General features: G+C 35.9%; 1 protein-coding gene across 4 annotated transcripts in view; it reads left to right on the plus strand.

Moving 5' to 3' along the window:
* Positions 1–12,856, plus strand: part of LCLAT1 (lysocardiolipin acyltransferase 1) — a 185,751-nt gene that overhangs the window by 105,918 nt on the left and 66,977 nt on the right. For all 4 annotated transcript variants that reach the window (XM_027621604.2, XM_027621605.2, XM_027621606.1 and 1 more), the window contains 2 exons: positions 726–872; positions 6,158–6,274. In XM_027621604.2, coding sequence (XP_027477405.1) covers positions 726–872; positions 6,158–6,274 — 264 coding nt within the window. The remainder of the gene's footprint in view (positions 1–725; positions 873–6,157; positions 6,275–12,856) is intronic.

A 12,856-nucleotide genomic window follows, 5' to 3' on the forward strand; every position in this document is an offset into this window, starting at 1 on the left:
CTGTGTTTGGGCCAAGTGTTTCATGCTTTATAGACTATTGAACAGACTATAGATTGGCTGAGTCTACTTTACCATGGTAGTTCCAGTCATTTTTGGCCATGGAGGGATGCCTGGTTAGGTAAAACATGGCTCATCTAAAGCTACCTCCTTCAGTAGGACGGTTGATTTGCCCTAAATATAAAGGAAATGTGATCACAGTATATATTCTGGTTAATGTGTTTAGTACCCACTACACCTTTTCCCTTTTAAATAAAATCTAAAGTGGCTAGCTTTGAAAATAGTTGAATTTAGAGATTGAGTGGTACAGAAGGGGGAAATACTGAAGAGAATGCTTGTTGTACATGACCTGAAAACAATCCCTTGCTTACTGTTCTGTAAGCTGATAACATGTTGTATATCTGTTGTAGATAGCTTGTTTAAAATGTCTGGTTAGGATTATTAAAACTTTGGAGGAGTTACTGATAAATATTAGGGAAGTTTTTTCCCTTGCTGTTTTAATAGCTAGGTTTGACTTGTGAAAAGAGGTTTTTGAGAATTTTGCAAACCCATGAACTTAGCAAACTCCTTTAAGAATATTCTCCGGTATATGCGTTACTTAACCTAAGATCAGTGCTGAATTCAAGGTATATCATGAGAGGCTTATTAGGATAGTAAACAATTCATGATAAAAAATTGTGGATATTAGCAATACAATTGTATGTAAATGCTTGTTAAATTGATTCTAGGTTGGGCCATGCAGGCTGCTGCCTATATCTTCATTCATAGGAAATGGAAGGATGACCAGAGCCATTTTGAAGACATTATTGATTATTTTTGTGATATCCGTGAACCGCTTCAACTCCTCATATTCCCAGAAGGAACCGATCTCACAGGTAGGTAGCCTGGGATTGAATCACAAAATTTTAAAACCTGAAGGAATTTAGAAATCACTTAGCCTAAACTTCTATTCTTAAGATGAAATAACTGAACACCAGTAAGATTAATGGCCCACCACTATGGTCATTCACTTAGTAAATCCGTAGCACATCAGAACCTAGAATTCCTGGTTTCCAGACCATAGAATTTATGATGGGCAACCCCAAGAAGTCATTATTATTCATACTTGCCATCCTAGAGCTTTATATTTTAAGTTGCATTATATATTTTAAATATCAGCCTTTTATTTTTATATAACTTTTAAATAATTTTTATGGAATCACAAAATAAAAACCCCCACGTAGCCAGTGAAATCTTAAGACTAACAAAACCTAATTTTAAAATCCCCTTCCTGTTCTGTATATTCTCTGTCCTCTTTCAAGATACATATTTATCCATTAGGCCCCTTTTTCTCAACTTTTTTTTTTATAAGAGTTTCATTTATTGTTGTTTTAAGTTGATATGTTGCCTTTCTCTGGGTATTTTAAAGCCTTATCCCTAATTAAACAGGAAAAGCTTTGTCCTGTCCTCAAGAAAATTCAGCCACCACTGAGTTGTGGAGGGGGACACAGGAGGACATATTTAGAACTTTTCTGTCTTCCCAGATACTAAACTACATACGGAGGCCAAGAATGCCTGTGGATCTCAAGGAATTCTTTAAAAGATTAAAAATGAAATACAGTCTTTTTTCCTTACTAAATCAGTGATTCTCACACTTTTTTAAAGCACAGGTCATTTTTGCAGATGAAGCTGCCTATTACAGTCTGGGATTTAAGACAGATTGAAGAAGTGTTGTGATTGAATATTGGCAGGGAGGGATAAGCTTGGACAGGAAGCAGTTCTGTGGAATCCAACTCAAAAGAGCAAAATTTTAAAACTGCTAATTCCCTGGTTACTTCAAGAAAGATACAGCAGAATTTGAGAAGGATCCGGTAGATAAAGGTCTGCTGTACAAGAGAAGACAGACTGAAGCAGGGTAGAACTGAAGTCTAAAAATCACATAGTATGGAGGGCTAGAACATGAACTTATCTTCCAAATCCTCAATACTAGTTGGAGGCAACTGAGAGCTACTGAGAAGGACAACCCTCAGAGCTTCAGAGGGGAGAACATACTAGTTCACTATGTGGACATAAGAAATCATGGAACCCAGTACCTACAAAGAGTTCAAGATGAAAAATACAAACTACACAATTATTTAAGTGAATGGGTAGCTAAGCCATACTGTGCTGAGGGAAATTCAGGTATTTTGGGAAACATTTACCATTGATACCAAGGAAGAGCTCTTTGACTTCCCCGTTACAGATGGAACTGAACTAAATGAACCATGACAAGTTTTATTGAATAGTATTATGTACTAAAATATATGCTTACTATTTAGGTTTGATTTTTATAGTGAAGATTCTAAAAGTAGTTGGATCATAGAGGATAATACTGAGGATAATATTGGCTGCATATTGTTTAAGCTTAAAAATATAGACTGTAAATTGATTCCCAGAGCTACACTATCATTAGGAAGTTCTGATGGACAGACAGCCGTATTTAAATCTTATATTACTTAAGAATGTATAATACTTAAATTTGGGTGTTGAAATACTAGCTGTATTATAGAAAGTAATTTACTGAGATGATAAATTGATATTTGTGAATGTCAAAGCAGACACTAAAGAATGGCAACTTTGGAAGTTATTTAGTAATTAAAAGCTAATGGAAAAAAAGCTCTGGGATTGCTGCTACTTTATGGTATCTTAGTGTTAAAATGTTTATACATTAGATCTTCAGAGCCTATGAAATATATATTTAAAACTTTTTTCAGTCTGTATTTTTTTTCTCAAGTGTCTTTTTTATGTGATGAACTTAACATCTAGTGGCATATTTTCAGGGTCCAGAGTACTCACCATTACATGATGTAGTTGCATATTTTTTAAGTTAAAATGGTATTTACATTTTAAAGCCAACTTTCAAAAGCTAGAGTATTTGCCAAATAGAGAAAAGAGATCCTGAAGCCTTCAAAAGGTTTTTGTTTTTTTAAACAGGATTATACAGGTAGTTTTGATCTGGGATAAATGATCATCTTTGAAAAAGTGTTAATTCAAGGGTCTTTTTAGTTACCACAGTTAACTTGAAACTTGGGATTTTTAAGCCCAAGGGGAATGTTCTATAACCCTCTTTAAGTTCTGAGTCCAACCTGCTTACACATTTTCAAATTAGTGTGTTTAAATATAACTATTTTTTTATTTTTAAACATTTTATTTTTTGACAGAGAGACAGCGAGAGAGGGAACACAAGCAGGGGGAGTGGGAGAGGGAGAAGCAGGCTTCCTGCTGAGCAGGGAGCCCCATGTGGGTCTTGATCCCAAGACCCTGGGATCATGACCTGAGCTGAAGGCAGACACTTAACGACCAAACCACCCAGGTGCCCCTAGATATAACTTTACATATATTTTCTCTTCATATGCTATTGTTGGTTATACCTTTTTTTTTTTGCCTATGGAAATCATATATGTGAACTTGGGAAATTTAGAAACATAGAGCACAAAAGTTGCTATAATCCCACTGCCCATAAACAAACACTAGTGTAATTTTGGTCCATTGCTTTTGGATTATTTGGTTACAGATGCACACGTGCACGCACAAATATATGTGCATAAACACAGTTTTAAACAATTGTAAAAATGGAGTTACACATTTCTTCGCACTTAATGTTATATTATCTCTCTTATCATTATTTATTCTTTGAAAACATGTGTTTCAAAGGTTGGGCAGTTTTATATTATATTGGTTTATTAAGTAGGGTTGTCCAGAAAAACAGAGCCACTGAGATGTGTGTGCGTGTGTGTGGAGATTGAGCTTGAGAGAAAATGAGATGGGAGTTGGGGATTTATTTTAAGGAGTTGGCTCACATGATTGTGGAGGCTTGGCAAGTCAAAAATCTGCAGGGTAAGTTAGCAGGCTGGAGACCCAGGGAAGAGTTGCAGTTCAAGTCCAGAGGCAGTCTGCTGACAGAATTCTTTCTTGCTTGAGGTGGTTAGTCTTTTTTTTATTAAAGCCTTCAAGTGATCAGATATGGCTCACTCACATTATGGAGAGTAATCTGTTTATATAAAGTCTTCTGATATAAATAATCTCATTGAAAAATACCTTCACAAAACATCTAGAATAATGTTTGACCAACTATTTGGGTACTCTGGCTAGGCCAGTTTGATACATAATCATAACAATTGGTATACTGTAATTTTGAGTTCTGTTTCCATGATTTGGAAAAGAAAGCTTTTCTAGTTTTTAACAATTATAATATTACATGTAATTAAACACTCTTTTACATAAAACTCCATTTAATAAATGAGTGCCCTGAAGCTTTATATACAATACAAAGCCCCTACTTTCATGAAGCTTACATTCTATGAGGAAAGACAGAATAAAAAACCAGTCGGTTAACAAAATACGTCAAGTATTCATAAATGTTGTGCAGAGAAATAAAGCAAGATAAGGACAGGGAGAGGAGTAGATAGGGCAGAGTACTCTTTTATATAAGGTGGTTAAAAGAAGTCCCTTAATTTCTGTGTAAGTAGAGACTAACTGAACAAAGCAGAAAACGTTGCAGGTGTCTGGGTACAAGGCATTCTGGGTAGGGGAAAGAACATCTGCACAGACCCTGAAGTGAAAACATGCCTAGCTGGTTTGAGAACACAGAATAGCCCGTACTCTCTTCAGAGTGGAAGGAGTGTTGGCACTGGAGTGTTACCAGCAGTGCGCTGACAAGACAGGAGGCTGTGGTCAGAAAGAGGGAGGCTAGTGCAGTTACTAATAATCAGAGTCCGGGGATGGGTAGATGAAGTGGGGATAGAAGGAGGAATCTGTATTTCTTTGTGTCTCTGATTATTATCTCTACCTCCCCACATTGTGACTATGTTTTTAGAACTACTTGTATTCCCATTCTGTAGCAGAGTTCAACTTTGTCCTCAGATCCCCAAAGTCTGTGATGAAATGGAAGAGGAAACTGAAGAGTAGTTAACAACTTATCTTTGTAGTGTCCCTAGGATTCCTCATTCCATGCAAGGGCCTTCTAGCTGTCTATCAAACACTGTTTTGGAGTCCCATGCCCAGGCCTCAAATGAACATGAGAGGAGCTTATTCCTTTTCATGTTTATAGCCTATACTTTTGTCTTGCTGGGGACTGTGAATATTTAGCTCTTTAATTCGGTTCCTCGATTAAAAAATAGTGTGATACTTTTTAGAGGCATATTCTTTGAATATTTTAGTGTTGTGGAATCCATATACGGTTTTTTGAGGTTTGAGGACTCCGTGATCTTAAATTTATTCCTAAGAAGTATGGGTTTATATAGAGAAAGTTTTTTTTGTGACTTGGAATAGTCTGTAAATTTCAGGATGCAGCTGAGAGTTGCAGATTCTAACATCTGCTGTCATCAGAAGGTATTTCATGATCTCTCCCAGCAGTTGAGGCCAAAATTCTGAACACTACTTTTTCCAAATATATTTGCTGAATAATGGGTTTGGTTCTTCTTGGAACTTATAAAGTTACCTCATGGAATGGAAAAAGAAGTTTTTGCCAATAATTGGAACATATACTTGACTCTGTAACTATATTCAGCCAAACCATGTTCAGATGTTTGAACATGATGTGTTAATCATATGCCCATTCTGTTGGGGAGTGGTTTTGGTTAGTAATATTAGCATGCTCTATGCTTGAGCAAGGCAGACATTTCACTTTGCAATGAAGCCCTAAATTACTAGGTTAAAAAAAAATGTTGAGTTGATATATTTGACGTACTGGCTACTTGTTTTTTCTGGATGTCTCGGTCCTTATATTTTATTAGTATCTTAGTTATATTAGCATCTTTTGTTATTTCAGTTTTTATTATGTAAAGACTATTTTATGAAAATTTTAGCTTATTCGTATTTTATTTGTATTTTCATTTTTGTTGTACATTGACTACTTTATAAAATCCCTTAAATAATTTTAAAAGATCTCAATATGAATTTCAGTAAACAGTTATAAAAAGTCCTATTAATACCTTATTATAAAAATTTCAAAATTCCAAAAACTCTACCATCTTTTGTCAGGGACTAAAGTGTTTGTATCTTCTCATTCGACTCATATATGCTATATTCAGTAATTACAGATGAATTAACTGCCATTTTATCAAAAAAATCCTCCACTATTTCCTTATCTCACTTGTATTCCTTTATTTTATTGCTTCTAACAGTCTTTTGTTTTGTTTAGAAAACAGCAAGGCTCGAAGTAATGATTTTGCTGAAAAGAATGGACTTCAGAAGTATGAGTATGTCTTACACCCAAGAACTACAGGCTTTACTTTTGTGGTAGAACGTCTAAGAGAAGGTAAGCACCCATCTCAAAAGGCTATGTTTTTTTATGTAAGTGGCAACAATTGTTAAACTTTGTATGTAGCCCTTCAGAATTTACAAAGCACTTTTCATGTTTTTTCTGAAGATAAAAGATACTGTTTTTATACTCAGTTGACCCCATGCGCTAACATGTCTTATTATGTATTCTTTAGAAATATCAGAGATAAAAAAATATATCAGAGATAACTTTATTAAATTTTTTGTCCTCTCAGAATAGACAGAAAATAATACAATTAGACTATCATTCTATTTTCAAATTTTTCTCAAAGCACCAAAACTGTCTTGAAAGTATCTTAACACTTACACTATTGTTCTTTATAGCTTAAAAAGTATTTTTGCATTTATTATTCCACTGACTCCAACAGATGATTCTGGTTAGTAGGAAGGCAAATACTACCTCCATTTTGTAGTTAAGTAGAACTGGCATCCAGGGAGGTTAGGGATAGAATGGCATTCTTCTGCTTCCTAGTTTGTAGCTTATACTACTACCTCACGCTTCCTCAAGAGCCGTGTCTATTGATGGGCATATCAGGACAAGGTGATTCCATTGATGGTATCACATCCATTTAAATGTGTACATTTTCATATTTTTATGTAAAAAAAACAATTATACATCTTATTTGTTTGTTTATATATTGATACATACATATGTTGAGACAAATAACACATATGAATATATATGGAAAAGGAACTATACAGAAACATGCTGAAGTGTTACTAATTTTACAAGAATGATTTAAAGCCGAGTCACCTAGTGCAGGAAAAATCTTGTTTGCATGTTTCTGCTTTCCACTCTGATTTCTACCAAGCCATACTGTATGATGATGACATCATGACAAATTATCACCCTCATCTGATAATTTCTACATTGTCATAAAACTGCTTGTGGTTAACATGAAAGATGTTGAACCCCATTATGTAAGAAAAGGTATAAAGTTCTTGCATCTTTCCCTAAATAGCATCACTGTTGTTCCTTTAGGGTTTAATGTACTTTAAAGTACAAAGTATAACCTCAGTTAATGAACTCTGCCAGGATGAAGCACCTTTACAACTAAGTACCCATGACTTAAAAAAAAATGTATAGTCAATCCAAAATTATGTTGGTAAACTAAAAATGTTTTCCCTATTAGTTTGGCTTGCTCTTGAAATTCTGTGGTCATAATTGATATGAAATGGACTCGTGGGCTTGATGGTCTTATTGCACATGAATAGTAAGTATCCATCTACCCAATGAAGCCCCTGCAGAACACAATTCTTTATGACTGTGGAATGGGTCAGAGAGGCACTGAGACATTCAAGTGGTGATTTTTTTTTTTTTTTGAATGTGGTACCGCTTAACTGTGGCATCCAGCTTATGCTCACCCTTCTCATTCAACAATACGTTTTCTATTTGCTCACTAATCTGACAGCTTATAGTATTTAATGATTTCTGTAAAGGTATTTCTGACATCATGGAACACATTCATCTACTAGATTTCTCTGTAAACACAAGCATGCTGTTGGAACACATCTTTTACTAATAAAGATCTTCCTAAATGTAGGCAGGATAATAGATTATCTTATAGTGGATAAGGATGTTATCTGTAGAGCTCTCTGTTCTGAAATCTGGAAGATATTTTAGTGAGCTGATTTATAACTTTGGGGAATGTGTGTTACTTAGTCATCACTCAAAGCACTAGTCAACAACCACAGTGTGTAATTTTTCCTGCTAGAACTGGCAGCTGATTCCCCCCATATCAGTAAAAAAAAGAGAACCAGTTAGATGTTTCTGTTTACTTCAGTTATAAAAGTAGGATATATTATACACTATAATAATAAATATGATTATGATTATAATAGTAATAGCAGCTAACATTTATTGAGCATTTACTAAGTACCAGGCATTGTGCTAAGTATCTTGTATGCATAAGGTCAGTTAATCCTAACAATAACCATACATGGTAGTTACTGTTACTAATAACTTGTAGGGCAAAACTGAAGCAGAAACAGGTGAAAAAGCTTGTCAGAGTTACTGGAATCTGGTTCCTCTGACTGAATATCCAGTGCTCTTTCTACTATGACTTGGTACCTCTTGTATTTGTAGTATGATTTTAGTTAACAGAATCTCCAAATCATAAAGCACTTTGGTAACAATAGTGAACTGGATGGTTTTCCTCAAAAAAGAGTTTTAAAAAGAAAAAAAAAAAGTGAAATGGCCAGATCATGGAGGGATGGTGGTCCCAAAGGAGGAGATTATTGTTCTGCCTAAGATAAGGGTAGCAGGCACACCTAAGGAGGCAACAGGTGGAGAGTCAAAGTCAGCTCCACTCTCAGGGAGCAGGGGGTGGTGTCAAGTGAACACAGTTACATCAAGGATCAGAGGTGAAGAGGACCTTAGAAACCATCTAGTCCAGAGTACCCTTCCGAGAAAAGAAATTGAAACCTTAGAAAGGACTAAACCCAACTTTCTGACCTTTAGGTCCCTGAGATCTGCTTTTGATAATCAGTTATGGGAAAAAGAAGCTCTCTGTTAAATGACCATTGTAAATAAATTATTCCAGTGGAATCCTAGAGACCATGTATTAAAATGAATTATCATAAAGTATCATCTTCGCTGCTCACGAATATAACTAAATTCAGTGTTGCTGACATCTGTTTGGCAATCAGCACTAATAGGCGCATGAGAAGTTTAGGACATCAAGAAGCTAAGGATGAAGTCTTACCAAGAAGAACTGAATAAATGAAAATGCAAAACGAGGAAAGTAGCTTCTGCGCCTCTGTTCAGAATATATTTCACTGAGATTAAGAACATTTAGAAAACACACACTTATCCTGAAACATAGCATGCATTATATAACGTTATATAGATGTGTCATTTCTATAGTAGTAACTGCAAGAAATTTACCGAGTACCTTAAATTTCACCATTAATCTGCTTGCTTTATACTTTTATTAGATCACAACCTTCTTGAAGGTATGGAATGTTCTGCACATAGTGACTCAATCAGTATGAGTGGAGTTAAATATTTTTTCTTTTATCTGAAAAATAAGACAAGCATAGTGTCCTAGCATGTTCTCCTCAGTATATATTAACACTGATAGATCTCAGTCATGGATGATTTCAGGTGTACCTCTAATCACAACCTTTCAGTATGACTATGTAAGTTTTTTCAGTACTAGATTAATCCACACCCAAAAGGAATTTTCTTTGTTTTTCTTTTAAGATTTTATTTATTTGAGAGACAGAGTGAGTGAGAGAGGGAACACGAACCAGGGGGAGAGGCAGAGGGAGAAGCCGACTCCCTGCTGAGCTGGGAGCCCAATACAGGGCTCGATTCCAGGACCCTGACATCATGACCTGAGCAGATGCTTAACCGACTAAGCCACCCAGGTGCCCCCCAAGAGGAATTTTCTAACTTAGAGGAAGAAAGGCTTTTATATGAGAAAGTTTTTTTTTTAATTGACAGCTATAATAAATTCGTCAAAATTTTAAACTTGTAATTCATTCTCACCAAAAATTAGTAATATCATCATCATCATCACTGGTGCTTCATCATTTTTAACGATAGCTTTACTCTTCCTTGATTTTAAATAAATAAAGATTTGGTCCCACCATTATTTGATTTTGTTAAATGTTTTGTAAGCAATTACTGAGCTATAACCATGCAATAATTACTTTCACCATTAGGCGGCACAAATGTGTACATTTCGAACAATCTGAAGTTAGGTTGAAGTAGTTGGGGGTGAGAATAAAACACTTCATATTTGTTGTTTAAAATGTGACCTTGCCTACAAGAAGTTTATAGTCTTCGTGGGTAGATAAGAATACACATGGAAAAAGTAAAAAAAAAAATATTATACAATATAACTACATGCTAAATTTTATAGTATATCATATATAAATGTTTTGCTGAATAATTATAGGAGTATTCGGTAAAGAGAGATCATACGGTGTTGAAACACTTCACTTCTTTAAGAAGCTGCATCTCCCTTGGACCCTGAAGACTATGTGTGACTTGGACAGGCAGAAACAAGGATGGCTGCGGGCAGGATAGGAAGAGTACAAGAGGGCATGAACTTTGGGCCGGTAGGAGGCTGAGCAGTAAACAGGCCCAATGAATGTGATCGAACTGAAGACTTGTACTGTAGATTAACGGGTAATAGTTCAGAAGGCTGTTTGGAGCCATTGCTGAAAAACTTAACTCCTGCCCACAAAAAAATCATGTTTTTAGTCATATATTTCTAGCTGAAGTCATTTCAGGCAAATCACCTCATATGTTAAGGCTCTGAAACATCATATAGATATATTTAAGTTTTGGTTTTTTAATTCCAAGTAAAATAATCCATATTTTATTTTTATTTATTTTTTTAAAGATTTTATTAGAGAGCACATATGAGCAGGCGGGGAGGGGCAGAGGGAGAGAGAGAAGCAGACTCCCTGCTGAGCAGGATCCTGAGATCATGACCTGAGCGAAAGGCAGACGCTTAACCGACTCAGCCACCCAGGCGCCCCTAAAATAATCCATATTTTAATCTATGTTTAGCTCATATGCCTAAAGTCTAAATATGAAAGATGCCTTCTTTCTACTAATCTAGGATACAGGGTTAGTCACTAAGGGAAAAAAAACTCCCACTAGGTAATTTGGATTAGCACATCTGATCAAACTCTTCAGTCTGTATTCAGGGAGAGAGAATTGCTTACTGAACCCCCAGATTACCTATATAGTATCTGGCAGTCCTATGTTTGGCTCCCTCATTTTGGTCTACAGTTCTTATTTGCTCCAAGAAAGTTGGCAGTTGCCTAGAAAGTAAAAGCAGTATGCCAGTCATAGATAGCTCAGTCTTCAGTGTTTTCAGACTGGTTTAATTTCTTGGACTTTCTGCTTAGTGCACAACTAAGCATGACTTGCCTGTAACAAATGTTATAGTGAGGGACCAAAGATGGCCAGTAGGAGCCATCACTCTCTGTGGCTCACACTGCATTTATCCTAGTTGATGAGCCTCCCCCAGGATTGCATTTCAGTGACCCTTCCTAACAGCTAGCATATTCTAGGAGGCCAGGAAGAAAGGCAGACAAACTATTGAAATATTGGGTGCATTAAATGCCATGCACTCTGACTTTTTCTTGTGACTTTTTATTGCCGAAAACTATGAAAAAGGGTAAGACCTTTCCCTTGTTTAAAAAAATGTAATTATACAGTAGCTCTTTGACATTTGCTAGAATATTTTCTGAAACCTTTTCCGTTTCCCCAAATTTGCAAATCTCTGTAGCATAGCAGTTGACTCTCTTTTGAGACTGTTTTACAGAGAACGAAGCTTTTATCTATTTATGGTGATGAATAGAATACGACAAACCTAAATTAAATTTGGATAGTGATCAGTAGGAAAGCACATGGATCAACTAAGTGTCTTGGTCCCACACATCACGAAGCAGAAAGGATTTAAATTTGCCTCAGCAAAATTATACATGATTACATGTCAGAGACCTTTGGAGCCTCTCAGGTGGAATCTCTGAATGCCATAGTATGCCTTTAGATGTTTAATTGCATTTCTGTTGTTTTCTTTATTCATTTTAGTTCTCTTTCATAGCAAAAAATCTGAGCTGCTCATTTAGGACAGATCTTGGCATTGTATTAATGAAAACAAGTCATGACAGCCTTAATGAAAAGTGACAGAAGCCCTATGTTCTGTACATAAAAACAACCATCTAACAAGTACCTACCATGTGCCAGGCACTGAGTCGTTCACGTGTTTCTTTACTCTGCCCATGCAGTGGTAACACCCAGGGAGCTATTTAGAACATAGATGCTGAGGTCTGGGCTCAGACCTGCTGAATGAATCAAAGTATGAAGGTGGGGTCCTGAGCTCATAGCTACCCCACTAGTCACTGTCCTACAGACCACTTCATTTTTGTGACTGCACTAGGCAATGCTTTGCCCCATGCCAGCCCTGAGGAGACAGACTCACTCTAGCAACTTGGCCAGGGTCACATGGCTACTGAGTGGTACAGGGTTTCAGCTCAGCTCTATTTGATGCCAAAGCCCATGTTCTTCCCACTATGTAGTAAGTTAACAGTTTTTCTATGCCAAATGCTACAAAAATGTAATCTTTGTAGGGTTTTTTTTTTTTTTCTTCTCCTTCCAAGACTTCTCTCTGGTACCCTTGGCTATACTGTGTATTTTGTTTAGACGGAAAAATATATCAAGGGTTTCCTTTTTGTAAAGCACGTCCTTTATTTTTCTGGCTCCTATATTTACTGGCTCCTCCTCCATTTCTCTAATCCTTAAAACAAAGAAACATGACACTCATACTATCTGTCCTTTCAAATTGTGGTTCCGTTTTTTCTTTTTTTTGCCACCAAGTCTCAAAAAAATACCCTGATGACCTGATTTTTCTTGGTACTAGCTCACTTCCTATAAAAAACAGGATATTATAAAAATATATTTTTTATAAAAAATTGGAAAATTAATTATGAAGAAGAAAAAGGTACCCATAGTCTGGTCAGTTACTTCTTAGAAATACTGGTGCATATCTTTTGACAGAAACTCTTGTGTTTTTCTACATGTATTCATGTATAG

The sequence above is a fragment of the Zalophus californianus genome, chromosome 8 (assembly GCF_009762305.2).
Source record: "Zalophus californianus isolate mZalCal1 chromosome 8, mZalCal1.pri.v2, whole genome shotgun sequence".
NCBI classification, from domain to species: domain Eukaryota; kingdom Metazoa; phylum Chordata; class Mammalia; order Carnivora; family Otariidae; genus Zalophus; species Zalophus californianus.